Consider the following 22380-nt stretch of genomic DNA (forward strand, 5'->3'; position numbering starts at 1 on the left):
AAGTAATTGATCTTGAGAATTTGAGATCTAAATTGACCAATGACCAAATTGTTGTATGCGATCCTTTTCTTGTGGGTGCAATCATATATAAGTTACCATCTGCTTGACACTCTTTTAAAACTGAAATATATCGAATAAAGGTGCAAGTGGAACTGATTATCTCAAACGATTTATTCGAATCAAAGATGAGAATCGAGCCAGGAATAACTTGGAGATGGTTAGACAACAACAATCTGCTGCTAACAAGGTAACAAATCCCAAGAAATTTCCTCAGAAATCCAAGTCACCTAAAAGTGAACCCAATTTGGAGAGAAAAAGAAAGGCAAGTGCCACAACTGTAGGAAATAGGGTCACTTTGTAGTAGATTGTAGGCTACCTAAGAAGCCTAAATCTAACACACCACAGAAAGAAGCTCATATGCTGGTGAGCAAGGCTGAGCCTAATAGTTTTGTTGCCATGTTGGGCAATGGTAAGGCCAATACCTCTTCAGACTGGTGGTTAGATACATGGGCCACGTGCCATGTTTGTAACTCCAAGATTCTACTTACTGATGTTGCGAAGCAAAAGAGATTGTTACAATGGCTAGTGGAGCAGAGGCGGAGGTGACTCACACTGGTACTGCGGACTTGGTTCTTTCTTCAGGTAAAATACTAACTTTGAAAAATGTTAAAGTAGTTCCTTCTCTTCAAAAGAATTTAATTTTCATTAGTCTTTTAGACAATGCTGGCATGTGCACTTATTTTTTGGGTGGTAGAGTAACTTTATCTGTTAACTCTTTTTATTTTGGTTGTGCATTCTTGATCGATGTTATGTATAAATTGAGTTTAGCAAATAAAACCGTTAGTCAGGTTAATTCAACTCTTATTGATCCTAAGTTGTTATACAATAGATTGAGACATGTGAACTATAGGAAAATGGTACACCTTGCTAAAACTCATAATATACTTTTAGATATGTCGATTAAATTTGACCGATGTGAAGTATTTGTACAAACCAAGATCACTAAAAAATCTTTTCGTTCGGATTCTAGAAGCACACAACTTCTTTAATTAATTCATTCTGATCTCTGTGATTTTAAAATTTTCACTAATAGAGGTGGTCGGAAGTATTTAATTACTTTTATAGACAATTTTTTAAGATGTTGTCATATTATCTGTTAAAGTCGAAAGATGAAGCTTTTGATAAATTTAAAATTTTCAAGAATCGTGTTGAAAATCAATTGAACTTGAAAATTAAGAGATTTAGGAGTGATAGAGGAGGAGAATACAATATTTCAAGGAATTTTGTACCTCTCAGGGCATAATACTTGAAACTACTACTCCTTACTCGCCTCAATCTAATGGCATAGCTGAACGTAAGAACAGGACGTTAACAGAAATGTTAAACTCTGTGTTATTGACAGCTGGCATGCCTACTTGTTATTGGGGAGAAGCAGCTTTGACTGCCAATCACATCTTGAATAGAGTTCCACACACTAAATTGACCTCAACTCCTTATGAATTATGGCATAAACACCATTGTAGATATGACACTCTTAAGACTTGGGGCTGTATTGCTTATGTGCGGATACAAGACCCTAGGAGACCTAAGGTGGAGCCTAGAACCAACACTTGTGTGTATCTAGGTGATGCAGACATGGTTTGACCATATCAGGCGATACATAGATGGTTACAGAATCGCCTGTAGAGTCTGAACAGAATATTTTTAACACCCTTCCAACACTAATTTCTAAATAAGAACCTTTAAGAATATCTATAAGAGATAGAGTACCCGAGAACTTTGGTGAGGACTTTGTGACCTACCATTTATAGAATGATCCATCAACCTCTAAGGAAGCGATGAGATATAAGGACTCTTTGTTGTGGGCATAAGCTATTGATGACGAAATGAGCTCTCTGTTATAAAATCAAACTTGGTAGCTAGTCGATTTGCCAAAAGGGGCTAACACTGTGGGCTGTAAGTTAGTGGGATAGACTACTTTGATGTTTACTCACCGGTCTGTCATTTGACTACGATAAGAATTCTTCTTGATTTGGCATATATTGAGCAGTATGTTGTGCATCAAATGGATGTAAAGATGGCTTTCCTTAATGGAGACCCCAGAGAGGAAATCTTCTTGTCATGGAAGGTTTGGAGAACAAAGTTTATAAGTTAAACAAATCTTTATATGCTCTTAAACAAGCACCTAAAATGTGGCATCAAAAATTCGACAAGGCAGTAAAGAGCTTTGGTTTTCAGACTAGTTACTCAAATAAATGCCTTTACTTTCGTTCTGTGTCGAATAAGGTTGCAATTATTTACTTGTATGTAAACGACATGTTAATTCTTGATTCTGATCTCTCTGTAGTGAGTGACGTTAAATCAATGTTGGCTAAAGAATTCGATATGAAAGATCTTGGTGTGGTAGACACCATTCTTGGTATGAAAGTAAGTTTTTATAGGCAAGGGATCACTCTTAGCCAAGCTCATTACATTGAGAAACTACTTTCTACATGGCGATACAGTGAGTGTAAAACAACCGAGACACCATTTGATTATACCAAAAAGCTGAAACCTAATGAAGGAGACAACGTTAAGTAGTTGGATTATTCTAAACTGATTGGGGGTCTCATGTATGCGATGAGTTGCACTAGACCAGACATAGCCTTTACGGTAGGCATGTCGAGTCATTTCACTAGTAATCCTATCCTTGAGCACTAGAATGCCCTTATGAGGCTGATGAGATACCTTAAGGGTACTCTACATTATGTTCTATGTTATAGTGGCCATCCTTCTATCCTGGAAGGATATTCTGATGTATTATGGGGCTCAGAATTAGGAGACAGTAAATCTACCAGTGGTCATATATTTAAACAGGGTGAAGCAACTGTTGCGTGAAAGTCAAAGAGACAGACTTGCATTGCTCTGTCATCTATGGAATCTGAACTTTATGCTCTACCTTCTACAGGAGATGAAGCAGAGTGGGTAAGAGATCTAATCATGGACATTCCACTGACCTGTTTAAAGATTAACTCTGTAAGTTGTTCTATGATAATCAAGCTACAATTACGATTGTAAAGAAATCACTCTTTAATGGTAAGATGAGACATGCCAGGTTGAAACATGCCACGCTGAATTATCTTATAGAACAAGGTATTATCACTTTGGTCGATGTGCAAACGAAGGATAATATGGCTGATGCTCTCACAAAGGGACTAAATAAAGATCGAATATTCAAAACTGTGGGGGAGATGGGGTTAAAGACTGTATAGACAGGTATTAACCTACATCTATGTTATTTTGAATTTTTGAATCTTCCTCTTTTGCTCAAGATAAGCACTTGATATGTTTCAATGATGTTTACAGTTGTTTTGTGTCATTTCACATTTGATGACATGTCATTTTTTTGGAAAAGTTGTTTCATTCCAAACTTGATAGTACAGCTTAACTCGAATTTGGATAAGATGACTGTAACATTCCAAATGGAAACATGGAATAGTTCTTTGTAAAAGAAACTATTTAGGTATTGTTCTTGTATTGAAACTTGACAATGATGCTTATTGATTTGTGTTTTTCAGTCATTATGAAATTGTACTAAGTTCTTCTAGTAGAACTAGATACTTTAGTATTTTACATAAATGATTGGATCCATTTTCATGAAATTCATATTTGGTAATTTATAGAAATTGGAGAAAATTGAGGAGCTTGCCTAGCTCGATTTGGATTTTGATGATGATGACTTACTTGATGAGTAAATCCTTATAGAGCAGTGGGGACTATTATTTTCTTTTCAGTTGAATAAATAGTTCACTTACATGTGAAACTGCTTTTGTTTGAGTTTTAGATTATTTCTAAAACTCTTGGTTATTAATAAAAGTATTCTTGTTTTCAGTTGAATTACGGATCTTTTTTGATATAGTGATATGAATGATTCAATATTTTGTTTGGACATTACATTATCTATCTATTGGATTGTGCTATATGTAGAACATAGGAGGAGATTGTTGGGTATATAGTATAACCCTATATATATATATATATATATATATATATATATGTTCTAATATAAGCCCAATAAGATAATGGACCGGTGTAGTGGGCCTACATGGGCTAGAGTCCATCAACCAGTCCCTAGAGTCTCCGATCATGTGCACTCTCTCTAATATTTGCTTTCTCATCTAAATTATACAATGGACAAGAATACTATTCCGTTTGAGATGATCAAACTTCACTCGTTTGGGGGATCTAAATTTAATTCATGGAAGCGAAAGACTCAATTCGGTTTTAAATATTTGAATTATTTCTACACCTTTTTTAGTACCTTTGCTGACACGATTGAAGATGTTGATGAATCTCAATGGCTTGGGAATGAGGATTTCTGCAAAGACTACTTGTTAAATTATCTTTTCGACTGTCTTGTAGAAACCTATAGCAAATTTAACACTGCTAAAGAAATTTAGAATAATTTAGATGCTCAATTCAAAAAGGAGGAGGAATTATCCAAGACTCATCTTGCAGGCAAATTCATGGATTTCAAGTTTCAAGAAGATAAGGAAATCACTCCTCAAGTAATTGATCTTGAGAATTTGAGATCTAAATTGACCAATGACCAAATTGTTGTATGCGATCCTTTTCTTGTGGGTGCAATCATATATAAGTTACCATCTGCTTGACACTCTTTTAAAACTGAAATATATCGAATAAAGGTTCAAGTGGAACTGATTATCTCAAACGATTTATTCGAATCAAAGCTGAGAATCGAGCCAGGAATAACTTGGAGATGGTTAGACAGCAACAGTCTGCTGCTAACAAGGTAACAAATCCTAAGAAATTTCCTCGGAAATCCAAGTCACCTAAATGTGAACCCAATTTGGAGGCCAAAAAGACCATCTTTAAGAAAAAGAAGGGCAAGTGCCACAACTGTAGGAAATAGGGTTAGTTTGTAGTAGATTGTAGGCTACCTAAGAAGCCTAAATCTAACACACCACAGAAAGAAACTCATATGTTGGTGAGCAAGGCTAAGCCTTATAGTTTTGTTGCCAAGTCTTGCCAGTACCTCTTCAGACTGGTGGTTAGATACATGGGCCACGTGCCATGTTTGCAACTCCAAGATTCTACTTACTGATGTTGCTGAAGCAAAAGAGATTGTTACAGTGGCTAGTGGAGCAGAGGCGGAGGTGACTCACACTGGTACTGCGGACTTGGTTCTTTCTTCAGGTAAAATACTAACTTTGAAAAATGTTAAAGTAGTTCCTTCTCTTCAAAAGAATTTAATTTTCATTAGTCTTTTAGACAATGCTGGCATGCACACTTATTTTTTGGGTGGTAGAGTAACTTTATCTGTTAACTCTTTTTATTTTGGTTGTGCATTCTTGATCGATGTTATGTATAAATTGAGTTTAGCAAATGAAACCGTTAGTTAGGTTAATTCAACTCTTATTGATCCTAAGTTGTTATACAATAGATTGAGATATGTGAACTAAAGGAAAATGGTACACCTTGCTAAAACTCATAATATACCTATAGATATGTCGATTAAATTTGACCGATGTGAAGTATGTGTACAAACCAAGATCACTAGAAAACCTTTTCGTTCGGATTCTAGAAGCACACAACTTCTTGAATTAATTCATTCTGACCTCTGCGATTTTAAAATTTTCACTAATAGAGGTGGTTGTAAGTATTTAATTACTTTTATAGACGATTTTTCAAGATGTTGTCATATTATCTGTTAAAGTCGAAAGATGAAGCTTTTGATAAATTTAAAATTTTCAAGAATTATGTTGAAAATCAATTGAACTTAAAAATTAAGAGATTTAGGAGTGATAGAGGAGGAGAATACACTATTTTAAGGAATTATGTACCTCTCAGGGCATAATACTTGAAACTACTACTCCTTACTCGTCTCAATCTAATGGCATAGCTGAACGTAAGAACAGGACGTTAAGAGAAATGTTAAACTCTGTGTTATTGACAGCTGGCATCCCTACTTGTTATTGGGGAGAAGCAGCTTTGACTGCCAATCACATCTTGAATAGAGTTCCACACACTAAATTGACCTCAACTCCTTATGAATTATGGCATAAACATCCTTGTAGATATGACACTCTTAAGACTTGGGGCTGTATTGCTTATGTGCGGATACAAGACCCTAGGAGACCTAAGGTGGGGCCTAGAACCAACACTTGTGTGTATCTAGGTGGTGCATAAAACAGTGCTGCTGATCGGTTTTTGGATCCATCTAGAATCTAAAGATGCAGTATTCTTTGAGAATAAATTTCTCAGAGATCATGGTTTGACCATATCAGGCGATACATAGATGGTTACAAAATCGCCTGTAGAGTATGAACAGAATATTTTTGACACCCGTCCAACACTGATTTTTGAATAAGAACCTTTAAGAATATCTACAAGAGATAGAGTACCCGAGAAGTTTGGTGAGGACTTTGTGACCTGCCATTTATAGAATGATCCATCAACCTCTAAGGAAGCGATGAGATATAGGGACTCTTTGTTGTGGGCAGAAGCCATTGATGATGAAATGAGCTCTTTGTTACAAAATCAAACTTGGTAGCTAGTCGATTTGCCAAAAGGGGCTAACACTGTGGGCTGTAAGTGTATTTTAAAGAATAAACTTAATTCTGATGGATCCATAGCTCGTTATAAAGCACGTTGAGTACCTAATGGATATACTCAAGTTAGTGGGATAGAATACTTTGATGTTTACTCACCGGTCAGTCATTTGACTACGATAAGAATTCTTCTTGATTTGTCATCTATTGAGCAGTATGTTGTGCATCAAATGGATGTAAAGATGGCTTTCCTTAATGGAGACCCCACAGAGGAAATCTTCATGACCCAACCTAAAGGGTTTGTCATGGAAGGTTTGGAGAACAAAGTTTGTAAGTTAAACAAATCTTTATATGGTCTTAAACAAGCACCTAAAATGTGGTATCAAAATTCGACAAGGCAGATGGTACGAAGAATGCAATTTAGGAGAGTTTGGTTTGAGCAAAAGGGCAGTACTCCAGGCCTACTTTTTGGCCACTGCGAGTATATTCGAGCCCGAAAAGGCAACAGAACGGCTAGCTTGGGCCCGGACAGCGGTCCTTATGGAGGCGGTCTCGTCTTATTTTGGCAGCGAAGCAAATACTCCGGAGCAGAGGAGAGCCTTTCTGGAAGAATTTAATGACAAAAGGTATGAAAATTACAACTCTTGTCGTTATTATGATAGCAATATGTGGTATCTCTCCATCACAAAATAAAATAAAATAATAATAATAATAAGTACCCTTTTTTTTCTTTACATAGGCTCTGGTATGACCAACTAGGGCTGCAACAGGGTCGGGTTTTTCAAAACCCTAGCCCAATCCTGGATCCCATTATCTCGGCCCTAACCCGCCCTGACCCTAAGTCAGGCCAGAAAACGTCAACCCCTGACCCGTCCTTATTACTTTACAACAGCATGACAGCTCAACTTGGACTTTATTGCTATAATTAAGATGCATTGAGAACATGTTTTCACACTTTTTCCCAACTAAAAGTCTTAAAACGTTTATAAAAATCTCGAAACATTCTCAAAACTTGTGTAAAAACTGTTGGGGTATTTTCAAAAGAAATCATATTAAATTTAATAATGGTGCATAATTTTTCACAAAAAGGCATTTGGGTATAGTGGTAAGTATTTGATTTTCTATATTTGAGATTTCTCATCAACGGTTGAGATCATCCCATAGAGGAGACAAACCATTGGATGACATTCCTCTCCACTTATAACATCACAACTAGACCTAGCAAACGGGTGGGCCGGGCCGGGTCAACCCGCGGGTGATGCGGGTGCGGGTCACACGGGTCGGGTCAGGAAATGACCCACATTTTTGCAGGTCAGAATTTACGTGACCCGCGCGGCCCGCGGGTGGGCCGGGTCAACCCGCGGGTCACCCGCAAATTCAAACAGTGGTTTACTGGTTAAATTCAAACAATTTTTTTAATTTAGGAAAATGTTAAAACTTAAAAGTAGGGTATGGCCGGAACTGTGGGATGATCCAAACCGTCCATTAGATGGCCCACAACCTAAATAGGTTGTGCCCCAAAAATCATTTCAATAGGTTGATCCCAACCCTCCGATCTATAGAGGGTTAGGATCAAGTGATCAACCAATAGTGCGTGCCTTTTTCAGTATCGAAAACAAAAGAAAGATAAAAAGGGCAGACATTGGGAGCGATGTTGAACTGAAAAATGTGGCCGATCTTCTCTGCGACCTTCTTTCCGGCATCGGAGGTGAGATGGAGCTTCATCTGCTCCATTAGAGCGGCAGATTTTAGCTGACTTGTGCCTGCCATTTTCTAAGATGCGCGAGGGGTGCAGTTTCCTGGTTTCAGAGGAGGAAGAAGCAGTTTTTATTTGTATTTATTGAGAGGGTGGGTCGGGTAGGTGAGGAAAATAAATTCTGAGTTAGTTACGAGTTTTTATGTGGTGTGTGGTTTTTCCAAAAAAATATATTGTACGGCATTCTATATACGATGATCCAACCCGTCCATATTCTGGGCCACACGATAAACAGATCCTAACCGCTCTATTTATTGATACCACACACCATATACACCGTAACACCATATGTATATCAAAAGCGGCGGATATATCAAGATATGGGGTTTGCCAAAAAGCTCCCAGCTGCCTATTAAAATGGAAAAGATATGAGTTTGCCTCATTATCAAGATATGGGGTGGTGCAAATAATATCTCTCCACGTTCTTTTTCGTGGGTGCCCGCGGGTAGACCCGACACGACCCGTGTTTTTGCAGGTTGGGTCACCCGCGGGTTAGTTTTGACGGGTCACTAAAACTCAGACCCGTGCCCGCAAATTTGGGGGTGGGTCGGGTAGACCCGCAGGCACGGGTCGCTTTTGCCAGGTCTAATCACAACTTCCACCCTAGCCATCTGCATCAACATCGCTACGACTTGGCGTCCATCACCATTGGCAGAAGAGTAGACATGTTTTCTCCCTCCGCGTAGCAGCCCGCCCTACTATCATTTTCCTCTGCAAAAGCCCTCTTCATCACCACCTCACCACCATTGCTGTAGTCCCGCCCCAACTCTGCCATCATCGTCGTCGTCGCTCCATTTTCCTACGCTAAGCATTGCAGCCCTCATTCCCATCTTCCTCCTCTCATTTGCAGCCTCCCGCAATCCCCATCCCCTCCTCCATTAAGATCCCTCAAGCCTTGGAGTACCCAATGACCGTGCGTCATAACCCGTATTCCCAGGCCTACGAACCTATGGCCTAAAACTCATAAACCCAAGCCCATTAGAAAACCCAACCCAAACGGTCAAGCCCACCCCTAAGCCGCACCCCTACCGCGAACCCGAAACCCGTGACCCCAACCCAAGCTAGCTGAAACTTAATTTTCTCAAATTCAATATCCCAAACCCATGATGACCAACCTCATTCACCAGAGCTACATCTCGATACCCCGTCAGTACATCTTCCACCTCACATAATTTAATAACCAATGCTTTTGTTCCGTTAGACCATCCAAAAAGCCAGCAGCCCATGGCCCATGGCCCATCTTAGGCCATTATCCAATAGCTTTTGACCCATACTAACCCAGCCCATATCAATCCATCTCATCCATTAATCCCATTCCCAACTCTAACAGCACATCTCCTATATTTAATCACATCTTCATTACCACCCTTCATCTCATCAGACCACTCTTGTATAGATCTCCATGGCCGTCAATTCACATTCCCCACGCTTATCCCCATACCCTAACCCATTATATTCCATCACTCGGCCATTCACCCAAAACCGATCCAACAGTGTCCCTTCCTAAATTCGACCCAAACGAGTCACCGTAACAAAGTCACATAAATGAATCACCTAACCAAGTCAAACTAGTCTAATCCGGACCCAACTCGAACCAATCCGGTCTAACCCGTACCCAACCCGGTTAAGTCCCGACCCAACCCGAGTCAACCCGAGCCAACCTGGCCCAAGGCCCAACACGAGTCAACACGAGTTAACCCAAGTCAACCCGGACCAACCCGATCTAACTCGATCTAACCGGCCTAACTCGGACCTAACCCGAACCCGGTCCAACCCGGATCGAACCCAACCCAACCCGAGTCAACCCGTGTCCAATTCAAGCTAACCCATGTCAACCCAGATTGAACCCAAGAAAACCCGAGTCAGTCTGAACCCTGCTCGGCTCACCCAACACAACCCTCCTAGCCGAATCCAATATCCTACTTCCCTTAGCTATTTTGCTATGCCGCCTCACCCACATCACCAAAATTAATCCCAACCGACCATAGCTATTACCCCACTTCCATGACCATATCAACTCTCATCCTAGCCACACACCCCATAATCTCATATGTGTCCAACGGCCAATCCATATCAGGCGGTCCCATTCTCGCAGCTCATGCATCCATGCTCATAACCCACGCCCATCGGACCCATGCATCCTAACCTTGCATCCAAATACCCTTATCCATCCATAGCATTAGGCCATAACCCATATTCTATCATATAAAAATTAATTCCATTCGCAGCAGACCCTAACCCATCCCCTATGCATATATTGTCATACACCATAACAGCATAGCATATCATTGCACCCATACCCATCATCCCATCAGTTACAGCCCATACTCCCATACTAATGATCCTAACTCCCATCCGAACCCCACCTTGCACCACTGGGCCACCTTGGCCCGACTCTGAACCTGAACTAAGAACCTGCACTTGGACCCGAACCCATCCTCAAACCCAAACCCTGAGTTTAACCCAAAGCCGTACTCGAATCTAACCTCGAACCCGTCCTCAAACCCAAACCCTGAGCCAACCTGAAATCCAATCCCAGCCCCAACCCCGACCCCGACCCCGATCCCCGAACCTCAATTCTTGAACCCGAACCTAGGATACCATATCCCAATTCCCGAATCCAGACTCGGGATACCATATCCCGATTTGTGAACGAATTCGGGACACCATATCCCGATTCCCGAATCCAGACTCGGGATACCATATCCCGATTTGTGAACGAATTCGGGATACCATATCCCAATTCCCGAATCCAGACTCGGGATACCATATCCCGATTCCCGAACCCAACCCATCTCAACTTGACCTAGCCTGACCCAACCCAAACCCTACACCCCCATGACTCACCCTAGTTACAACCCATGACTCACCCAAGTCATGTACCTAAACCCCAACCGAGTTATATTCAATAACTCTCTTGAGTCATGACTCCCTTGAGTCATGCACTTATACCAAAACTAAGTTGCATCCTTATCTTTAACCAAGTTGCATCTATTGGCCGAATCTCATGAACCCATCCTTTGGATTCCCAAATTCAGTTTCTTGACGACTCCATTCTTTGAAGCGGACTCCCAATTCAAACATCTCATTCCCAAAATTCGAGCTTCCAATGCAAATTTCAAATCTTAACTCTCAATCTCAACCCTTCAATACGAAACCCCAAATCTCCCAACGGAACTACGTGTGGCTTGATCCCCACCACAGGGTACGTAGGCAACTTGGCAAAACCAAGTTCAGTGGCTTGATCCCCACCAATCCCTTTCCCAAAACCCCTTCTTCTATGGTTTCTTATTGCATGTTTAGGGTGTGTTTGGCGTACTGTTTGAAATAGCGTTTAAAACACCGTTTTGCAAAATGGCAGTTTGCCAAACGACGGTTTCATGTTTGGTTGGCCAAATCAAAACGGCGTTTTAAATGGCAAACGGAGGTATTGTGTGTTTGGTTGCAAATGCCCTAAATCGGAGTTTTAGTGGTAAAATGACCAAAAAGGGCATTGTTTGGTTGCCCTCAATGTAACTCAAATACTCTCTCATTAGGCCCAATATTAAAAGGTCATTAGGATCTTATTCAAACACGATTAAAATTAAACATCATTGCCAAAAAAAAAATTGCTTTACCTTTGGGGTTCTTCTCCTCCTCCTTCTTAACGGCCGGATTTGCTGGATTTGACGGACGAGTGGAGGCGCTGAGGCAGTGAGGAGTGAGAGGGTTTGCAACTTTGCAAAGTAGATGAAGAAAGTAAGAAACTAGGATTTCTTTTAATTCTTTTGTCTTTAAAAAATCAAAATTAAGAGATCATATAATGATATCAGCAGCCCCTTGTTTTGAATTAAATATTAACAATTTAACAAATTTGTGTCATCAAGAATGATATTAACACCTCCACTTTTTTTGTATTTGACGCATAAAATCGCACTCATATACGTAAAAATGGGTTTTGGTGAGGGCAAACACGTAAAAACCCACAGCCCAAAAACTCCGTTCAAAACGGCGTTTTGCAAAAGGACCTCCCCCTCCGTTTGCAAAACATTGTTTTGAGGGTTCAAAACGGTGTTTCAAACGGTGGCTGCGCACCCAAACACTACCAAACGGCCGTTTGGCCCCAAAACAGTGTTTCAAACGCCAAACGGTGTTTTAAACGGTACGCCAAACACGCACTTAGTCATTTTTGCATGATCTCACATGTTTAGTGTAGTTTCTTGTCTTTGCATGCTAGAAATAATATGTTGCTTGCTTGTTATGCTTAGAATTCGCATGCTAGGTCATTCGTTTCGGTTTCTTTCATGATTAGAATAATTGTTTGTATGTTTAGTTATTTGTGTTCAAGTTTGGAACTCTAAAAGAATTCAAAAATCTAAAAGAACCTAAGAACTCATGATCACTTAAATTGGAAAATTCTAACATTCAAAATATAAAGTTCTAGGTTCCAAAATTAGAAGTTACACTCTAGGGTTCCTCAGTAGAATTCTTAGAGCCCAAATTTCACAAAAATACTGAAAATGCAACTTAGATTCATTGTATTAGATCTAGGTTCATATAGCATAGGTCACTTCACCTTAAATCAATTAATCGAATTCAACTCGAACCAAATCATCATCAATTCCATAAAACATCAAATCACACACATAGGCACTTAAGCATTCTAGCTAGGCATTTAGGACCACGACTCCTGGCCCGCATGAGTATAAACTATGAACGGCCAAATAATTAGAAATTCTTAGGTTAATTCAAATAAACATTCACATTCTCGCCATTTAGTTAGAACTTAAACAATTAAAGCTTTTAAAAGGTGAAGACCGACATTTGTTGGGCAAGAAGGGTGCCTGATACCTTCTCTTCTTGTAACCAGGTAACTTACCTAGACCCGGCAAAATGGGACCCGTACCTGTGGGTACACCCGGCCCGCAGGGGTACGGGTACCAATTTCAATACCCGCGAAAAAAAATACCGGCACCCAACCCGTACCCATGACCCGCGGGTGGGTCTGGGTCAGGCGTTGGTGCCCACGGGTTACCCGCCATTCGGTTTTTAACTTTTTATTCTTAAGGCCTAAACACTAAACACTAAAAAATAGACTATATGGGTGGGCCAACAAAACAAGTCAAAGCAATCAGACCATGTAACTGGTATCTTTGGTTTTACCAAAACAAACATTTGTTAAAGTAGATGAAAATTTGTATGATGAATGGGTGTATAAACATGTACTCATCATCCCATCCTTGATATTTGATCCAACAGCAGCTGACTTGTTAAGAAGCTGCTGTTGGATTAAATATCAAGGCTTGTACATCCATCGTACCACATTTATGTGTTCATACACCCATTCATCATATAATTTCTTTTCATAAATATATATATAATTTCTTCTTTAAATTTGCCTGGTTACCCGCGGGTATACCCGTACCCGCCCGGGTGGGTTCCGGGTTCATGAAAGGCTACCCGTACCCGCACGAGTTTGTACCCGTACCTGCCCGGGTTACCCGTTTGCCGGGTCTAAACTTATCTAACTCGGAATCGTAGACCAAACATACAGAGTTAATCATGGGTCCTAGGCTTTAACCTTAGTGGCGACTCTAGTCGTGGCTTCTTTCGTAAAGTTAAGATTTTCATATCAACTTTATGAGAAAAACAATCATATTCAAAACCAATAGACAAAGGCGCTATCAATAACACACACTCGTGGGCTGCGGAAGGGGGGCAACCTTTCGGATGGGATCCACAGGATGATTCATTGGCTAAATTTCCTTTGAACTCTAACTTGAAATTTCAAGAAGAGTAGGCTACAACCAATATCATCTCACCTCCATATCTCTCGAGGTCTTAAAAATAATCCTCTCTCAATTAGAGGTTTAGTATGAGGGTATTAAAAATAATCCTCTCTCAATTAGAGGTTTAGTAAGAGGGTATTAAAAATAATCCTCTCTCAATTAGAGGTTTAGTAAGAGGGTATGCGCGCTTCCCTTCTCTTAGTATTTTTCAAATATGGTATATTTCAAGTTTACACATATACATCATGGCTTCTTCAGAAAATAAAATGTTTCTCAAGAAATTTTATTATCCATATCAAATATTTTGATATCATGGATAATATAACTTATTATTCATACCATAACTTTATCTTTTAGTGATTGTGTCACTGCCACAATCTTATGAACGATAGCACAATATTTAATTGTTTCTTGAAAAAACAAGAAACTGTTTCTCGTTCAGTTGTAAAAAAAAAAAAAAAAATCAGATTCACATTTTTGCTCTTGGATTTACTTGAATCCGAATCACTTCTTTCATTTTGGATTTTGAATCCAGATCTCATCTTCTATATTTGGATTTACTTAAATCTGAATACCACATGCAATCTTGGATTTATTCAAATCCAAAAAACTCAAATAATTTCCCAATTATGCATGCTATATTGCTATCTTCTCAAAGTAGATGTACTTCGTATTGAACAAATATTTTCTCTATATAGCATACTATAAACATGATACACTATAATCATATATTTTCAAAGAACTCAAATATCCACTTTATAATATAAATCATAAATTCGCATTATGATTACCAACTCATCTTATTTGTATGAGGACTTGCAAAACTCATGCTGTATCTTTTCTTGGTTGAACCCCAAAAAGGACTTGATGGATCAAGGCCCTAGGATCACCACGATCATGACTTAAATGAGTATGGTTCAATATGTCTCAATCCGACGACAGACATACGAGATTTGAATGAATGGTTAAGATTATAGTATGATCTGAGAGTTTTCTAATAAAAAAAGCTCATTTAGCTGTATGATGTGTGACCTCACCATTGTAGTCTATTCTAATTGCAGGTCCTGTTCTCGGTTGTACTTAGGAGTGTAACTCGGGCGGGTCGGGTTCGGGGTTCGGGTTGAGGCCAACCTGAACCCGACCCGAGCAACCATTTACTCATCCCGAACCCGAACCCGACCCAACCCGAGTTCAACCCGATCCAACCCGAGATTTTAAGCTTAAAAATTATTAAAAATTTCGGGTTGAACTCGGGTCGGGTTGCCCAAGCTCTCAGTCCGAACCTGATCTCGACCTGAGTAACCATTTACTCATCCCGGCTTGAGACTACCCAAGTTTTTTCTGGGTTGAACCCTATCTATGTCAGGGCCCATCAAATGAACGCTTTGGATCATCCAAACAATGTGGGCCCACTGTGTCTTTGGTAGTGTTTGGATTCGGGATGGGCCCACATTGTTTGGATGATCCAAAGCGTTCATTTGTAACTTTTTAAACATTAGGGGTTAAGTTGAATGTGTCAGAAACCACAGGCCACAGGGGGTCTAAGTGTATTTTTCCCTATTAAGTAATTAAAAGTTGTTTATTACAGGTCGGGTAGGAAGAAGACAGGAAAGGGACTGGTGTGGGCCCTCCTGGAGACACTAGGCCACCTCTCTTGGGAATCCCTCGTGGCGCATGGTAGAGACGTCCGTTACCACTTACGGCAAACCGTAAGTAATGTCATTATTTTCATTCTCTTTCCGTACTCACAAACAACCAACTAGGGATTTTTTATCTCTTTCTCTCTCTCTGCAGTGGGCTTCTTGGCTGAATATAATGTACGAGGGGACCCCAGGCAAGGACGTGGGTGCAGAGCTCCTGGTGCGCACGATAACCCTGTGCGCCGGCCGGTCCGGTTCAGAAGATTTCTTGTCCCATCCGGTCTACTCCCGGCTCGCTTCCTTATCCAACAGCCTATGTCACAAGCTTCGTGGCATTCAAAAGCTCAAGGTTAGTAAAAGGAACTTTTAGAATTAATTACTCTTTTGTGGCTTATTAAGTCTTTGGAAAAGAGAAATGACCCTCCCCTTATAAAGGAAGATTCGGTAGGGGTTGCAACCACTGGTGAGCCACAAGTGCGTAATGGGTCCCACCCATGATTGATCCTGTCCGTTCATTGATTGATATTTAGACATTCACTTGATAGGCCTCTCAAATGATGGATTTGGATCAAGTAAATGTAGGGCCCACTACGCCTTAGCAGGCCACATAAGATTATATGGAAATAAGAGCATATAAGGTTATATATCCATAAATATGATATCTATCTAGTGTGATATATGGAATATATGACAGAGGTGGAGTGTTGCCGTGTTGGAGTGTTTCTATGGATTGCTCATACTTTCAATTGATCAGCATGGCTTGCTTTAGATCTCTTATGACCTGTGGGGAACATTCCCAGCTCATTTTCTTCACTTTTTTTTGTTGTTGATAAAACATTCAAAATATCGTTCGCCATGTCTTACCCAGACCAGGTGTGATATTATCATTGCTCTTTAATGCACGTACTGATAACCTCAAATACAGTCAGAAATGCAAGAGAAATGCATTGTTATATATTGTTAGATTCGAAATCTGTTTCTCAAACTTAGCTAGAAAAATACATAAATAGAAGGAAATTTTTTACCAAGACTTTTACTGCACATGATCAGGCCCAAACAAAGGATATGGACAATGGAAACAACTGGGCAAGCGCAGGAGCCCACCCAATAGAGCCTGAAATGCAAGAGATCATGCAATGTGTACTGCAGGACTCCGAAGGATTTGATTGTGAAACTAAGCAGACATTCCTCGCCGTTGCCAAGAGCTTCTACTACTCTGCCTACTGTTCCCCTGCAGCCTTTGATCTTCATATCGCAGAGGTACTCTTTGAAAGAGTAGCTTAATCTTATTTTGTAGTTTCAATATCACAAAATGCATAGAAGACGTTAATAAGTTAAAGAAAATGTTACAGAGCTTAAATGGTTGTAATATATAATTACTGTAGCCCTCATAAGCATGTAAAGGCGTTTCCACCAATTTAGTAGAACAAACTGATAAAGCACTTCAGTCATATTCGAGTTCATGAGGGGTATCATATCTTTTGAGGGGAATGTTGGATTTCTTTTGGAAATCCAGAGATATTGCTTTCCTCATATCTGAATATGGCAGACAAGAACCCAGAAGAACATGAGAATCATTGTAAGAGCTGTTAGATTTGCGCATCTGAATGTGAACAACAATGGTAAATCCAAAAGAACCCAAATAAAGGAATAATCCCTTTAGTTGCTCACAACATTGGCCGTGCAGATGACCAGATATTTCAGATGTCCAATGTTAGCATATCTAATCATTAGATCAAGATAATATAGTTTCCGCAAGCTTCTTGCATCGAAATTTTGGGTGGGAGACCATAGCAGATCATTCCTCCTCTTACGTCATTATCTTGTAGAAAATCAAGAGATCAAAGAACCAAGCTTTGATTCCCTTGCTCACTCAAAAGAATTAAAGCAAGAAGCAACACCCACAAAACCAAGCCACACAAAGGAAGAGAGAGAGAGAGAATATTTTCTTCTTGAATAATTTATTCAAAACTATTACACTCACGTCACAGTGTGAATCGTTTTCTCAATTCTCTACTACTTGCTGTTCGTCTCTCTCTTCTACTTATATAGCGTAAAACATAATTTACAAGTCACTAGCATAAAAGGGCCCCGCTCCTTTCTATTAGAAAGTGCACAGTCCATATCTGATGATCAATCACTAGTAAAATACAAGGCACTAGCACAAAAGAGCCCCACTTGTAATTAGATATGTTTATCCAAAAGGCAACTATAAATCTCGCCAAATGTTGTTGAGTACACATTGATCAAATTATCATGGATTCCATTAAGCCTTATTTACACATTGATCAAAAGCTAAACCATTGATTTTTATAGAAAGAGATCCGTATATATGTCTGGGCCTAATCTGGATTTTAAGGAAATGAATAAAATACCATGAGAGTAAATTTTTAAGCTTGCAAATACCGTAGATCGGATGCAACAAATGTTAGCTTGTTTGAAAACTTAATCTTTAAATAGGGATATTTTCACCATTTTTCATTCCTTTTTAATCGAGGGGGAATATGTTTTAGAAGTCTTTTCCAAAGTTTGCTCTCTCTCTCTCTCTCTCTCTAGTGGATAGGAAGAAAGAAGATTACCAAACCCAAACCCATAATACCTTCAACCAATTAACCAATTTACGGTTTTGCAAAGCTGTAATGGAAGAAGGGGAGAAGTAAAGTTGCGTCAAAACTAAATTTTGAGAATTGCAATTCATTCATAAAAAAGTCCCATACACCATTTTTTTAAATAAGAATTATCATCCTATGAAGTGGGCTCCACTGTACTTTTTAAAAAATAAGGACTTCACTGGCACACACACATATAGAAAGATACCGGCTTTAGACTCCTTGTAAAAGTAGGTTTTCTTATAGACTTTCAAAACTTTCCAAACATGAGAGTTTTATTTGCTAAAAAAAAGTACGGTAATTATAAAAGATAATCTTTCAAATAGTAAGGTTTCCTATGAATCCTTTTCGCCTTTATTTTTTTGAATAAGACTCTTTGCACCAAAAAATGTGGCATCACACATACATTCATACTCTCTCTCTCCAACTGTTACAAATTGTAAATGAAGATCCCATCAAATATTTCCTCGAGACAGACTTCTTATTGTTTCGAGCTGTTTTAAGATCACTTGCCTGAGAATGGTAATCAAATGCAACCTTATGGAAGAATCAGCAGTCCTACATTTGAGGAGGATGCAGCAATACAAGATATTCTTTGCATTAACTTGACTACTTCCTTGTATGAAATTCTAAGGGGGGGTGTTTAGAAGCGTTGCTTTTGCTTTCGCTGAAAATTTTAAGTTCATTAAAAGCTTAAAATAGCTGAAGTTTTCCCTAAAATGGTTTTACCTTTTTATTGGATGGCCTCCTACTTTTATAATGATATAGTTTTATGCTGCTTGAATGATATCTTTTATTTTCCTAAAATTTTTATTTATGTTGTTTGGATGAGAAACATACCTTTTTCTATAATTGAGATTGATGAGGTAATGATGGCGGAAAAGTGGAGAAGGATAGCAACACCTGAGCTAGGTGTAAAGCTAAAAAGAGAAGACAAACAAGGTTGAATGACTACTGTCAGCGGAGGAGTGACATTAAAGCAAGGGAGTTCTTGGTATAGTTGTTCTTGAATAATTTTGAATTACCGATCCCCCGACAAAAAATGCAAGCAAGATGTCTTGTTACAATAAACCTATCCAGGATTTAATTGGGTCCAAACCTAATGGAAAAAATCTGTACTTGACAGCACGCCTAAGGCGTGTGACACGCATAAATAACCATTTTTATGACAAGAAAGTCCTTAGTTTTTTTTTTCAAAAAAGCAACAAAATTTTTTATAATTTGGTACAAGTATGTTTGGGACAATCCTAAAACAAACATGTCTTCCTGTCATTTTCCGTTAGTGTGTAGATAACTTATCTACACTTGTGTGTAGAAACCGTTTTCTCTTATTGTAAAGGATATTTAGGTGGAATTATGTAGTGACTAATCAGGACGTGACAATATTAGGGTCAATGACTAGGCAATCATAAACCAAAACATGTTTTCATATCGTTTTTCGTTACGGAAAAATGCTGAAGGACACAATTATTGTGTCCTTTTTTCAAGATCTCTGGCTTAAAGATCTTTGACTTCCCGCCTCTACGAAAAAGTGCTATAGGATAACATGTCTTCATATCGTTTTTCATTACGGAAAAATGCTAAAGGACACAATTACTGTGTCCTTTTTTCAAGATTTCTGGCTTAAAGATCTTTGACTTCCTTCCTCCTTGACTATGATTGTTCTCTTTTGTTGATAGTTTTTCTTGACTTCCTGCCTCTACGAAAAAATGCTATCGCTCTGTTTGGTTGCTTGTAGATGGCTGGGAGAATAGGAGAAAAATAAGTCAAAGAGAATTAGACAAGAATGGAAGAGAATGGAAGATGGGGAGAATATTAGGAGGGAGATTTGCGAGTAGTGTTTGGTTGCGCGAGGAAATTAGCGGAAGATGTAGGGTGTCATTATCAAAATATAGGTGGAAGAGCGAGAAAAGTAAGAGAGAGAAAGAGAGAAAAAGAATAAGACAAGAATTTCTCCTAATTCCCCCAACAAATTTCTCCATTTTGGTCAAAAAAGGGGAGAAGATTATGGGGGGAACATCTCAGCCACGTAGGTGCCACCTAGGATAAAAACCAATCATGATGTCTAGAAGTTGTCTAGTGGTCAAATGTGTAAATGACAACCAAACATGCTTTGGGGAGATCTCTGGGAGATCTCATGCATTTGAAACTCCTACAATCCCACTAAAACAAGCAACGCATAAAGGATAATATTTTTTTAATTGTTGATTTCTTCCTAATTTGGGCGTTATCTTCTACTCAACTGTGTAATATTGATTTCTGATCTCTATATTTTCAAATATATCTTCCTTATGAAAAATAGTTTTTTTCTAAAATAAGTTAGTGAATGTTTGGATTATCTAAAATATTTTTTCATCATACATGCAACCATAAAAAATAGACCAAATGCTCTTTGGGTAGAATATTTAAACAAATGCATCCAGAATCCAACCAAGCTGCTCTAACAATCATAGAAGGTATATTCAATCAATCAAATAAATATTTAAATATGTATATGATCCACCTATAATATAGAATGAAGGCAATATCTAAGATTGAGGAAATAAGCATTCAATCACTTTGCTTTTAAAAAAAAAAAGATGGGGGAAAACATTTTAAAAGGAATGGAAAAAAAAAAAAACATGAAATTGACCAAAATCCAGTAAAGGCTTCAAATTCATGAATACACTTCTTCTCCAGCTGAATTGAGATGAAATGATGCGGATAAGAAGCATTGAAAAGTAAAAGGGTCATTTCATTGGAATAGAAGGAAATCTCATAGAGACATTTCTTCAAGCACATGGTTTGCAAAAATGCAAAGTAGTGGTAAAAGAGAGCTACGATGCCATGTTTGGGAGGGAAAATAAATGAAAATGATAGAGAAACATCTAAAAGATCAATCGCCCCATGAAAGACAATCAGTTTTTCATTTCAACAATTTATTAGGAAATGACATGGTTATGCCTTATTTAATGGGATTTCATTATAAATTGAAGGTCCCTTTAAATAAAACTTGAACTGGGGTGGTTCAATTTACCTTTTTGGAAAGAGGAAGAGTAAACAAACATTTTTAAAAAAATCTAGTTCTTCAAGGAACTGCAAAATTATGAAACCCTTGCTACGGATACAAAAGCATATCAAAAAATCGTAACGGAAATTGTTATAGGGGAAATTACCTTTCGAAAGTTTGTGAGTTGAGGGGTTTGATCTAACTGAAATGCCAAATAACTCGCCGTGGGGAAAATTCTCGCGCAAAATCAACACGGACGAAAACTTGATTAATGCTAATCCAAAAAAAATCCTTGATAGAGATGTATGCATGCGGTTTATAAGAAAATAATAGGATAGAAATAAAAAAAAAAACAGACGAATGGTGATTGGAAATTGGAATGCGTGTAGATTTTATTTGTAGTTTTTTTCGTAATTGCCATATTTTACTACATTGTTTTGGTATTTTTTCCGTAATTTTTAAACTTTGCGTCCATTTGTCCGTAATTTTTCATTTTAAACTTAGTATTCGGCCGATCTTTTTTGCTAGATTTATTGCTAGCCACCTTTGCACAGCACAAATAGTACTTGGGCCAATCTTTGCACCTCGAAGTAAGCACCAGCGAGTTGTAGCCTCGGCACTGGTGGCTAGCAAATTCCTACAAAAAAAAAATATTGCTTAAAAAATCCGGTTATAGAAGGGGTGCCACGTGGCAGCACTACGGTTACAAAAAAAAATTCTAAAAAAATCCGGTTATAGAGGGGGTGACACATGGCAGCACTACGGTTATAGGATTCACTTTTTAATTATTTGTTTTTTTATATTTTTGCTGTTTAATTCTGTTTATTCTTTTTTTCCTCCTTACTATGTTTTTAGAATTATCTCTATTATACTATAATAGATAACTCCAAGATTATAGCATGGTTAAAATTATAGGGTAGTGGAGAAATCGCAGTAGGATTAAAACTATTCGTATCTTTAAAAAATGGATATTGAAACTAAAAAATACTAAAAACTTAGATAAGCAGGAAGGAATTACCAAAGAAGCCCAAGAAGCAGAAAATCCTGGATTATACAATTTATGATTA

The 22380-nt window shown here is 38.6% G+C and overlaps 1 protein-coding gene across 1 annotated transcript; it reads left to right on the forward strand.

Moving 5' to 3' along the window:
* Positions 1 to 15678: 15678 nt before the first annotated feature.
* Positions 15679 to 17348, forward strand: LOC143873600 ((-)-kolavenyl diphosphate synthase TPS14, chloroplastic-like). The gene is made up of 3 exons (XM_077376824.1): positions 15679 to 15784; positions 15870 to 16064; positions 16766 to 17348. The coding sequence occupies exons 2-3, from the start codon at positions 15891 to 15893 to the stop codon at positions 16997 to 16999; spliced, it is 408 nt and encodes a 135-aa protein (XP_077232939.1). The 5' UTR covers positions 15679 to 15784; positions 15870 to 15890; the 3' UTR covers positions 17000 to 17348.
* The last annotated feature ends 5032 nt before the right edge of the window (positions 17349 to 22380 follow it).

This window comes from Tasmannia lanceolata, unplaced genomic scaffold (genome assembly GCF_043159265.1).
Source record: "Tasmannia lanceolata isolate RefF3 unplaced genomic scaffold, GAP_Taslan_0.1 ptg000002l, whole genome shotgun sequence".
Taxonomy (NCBI): Eukaryota; Viridiplantae; Streptophyta; class Magnoliopsida; order Canellales; family Winteraceae; genus Tasmannia; species Tasmannia lanceolata.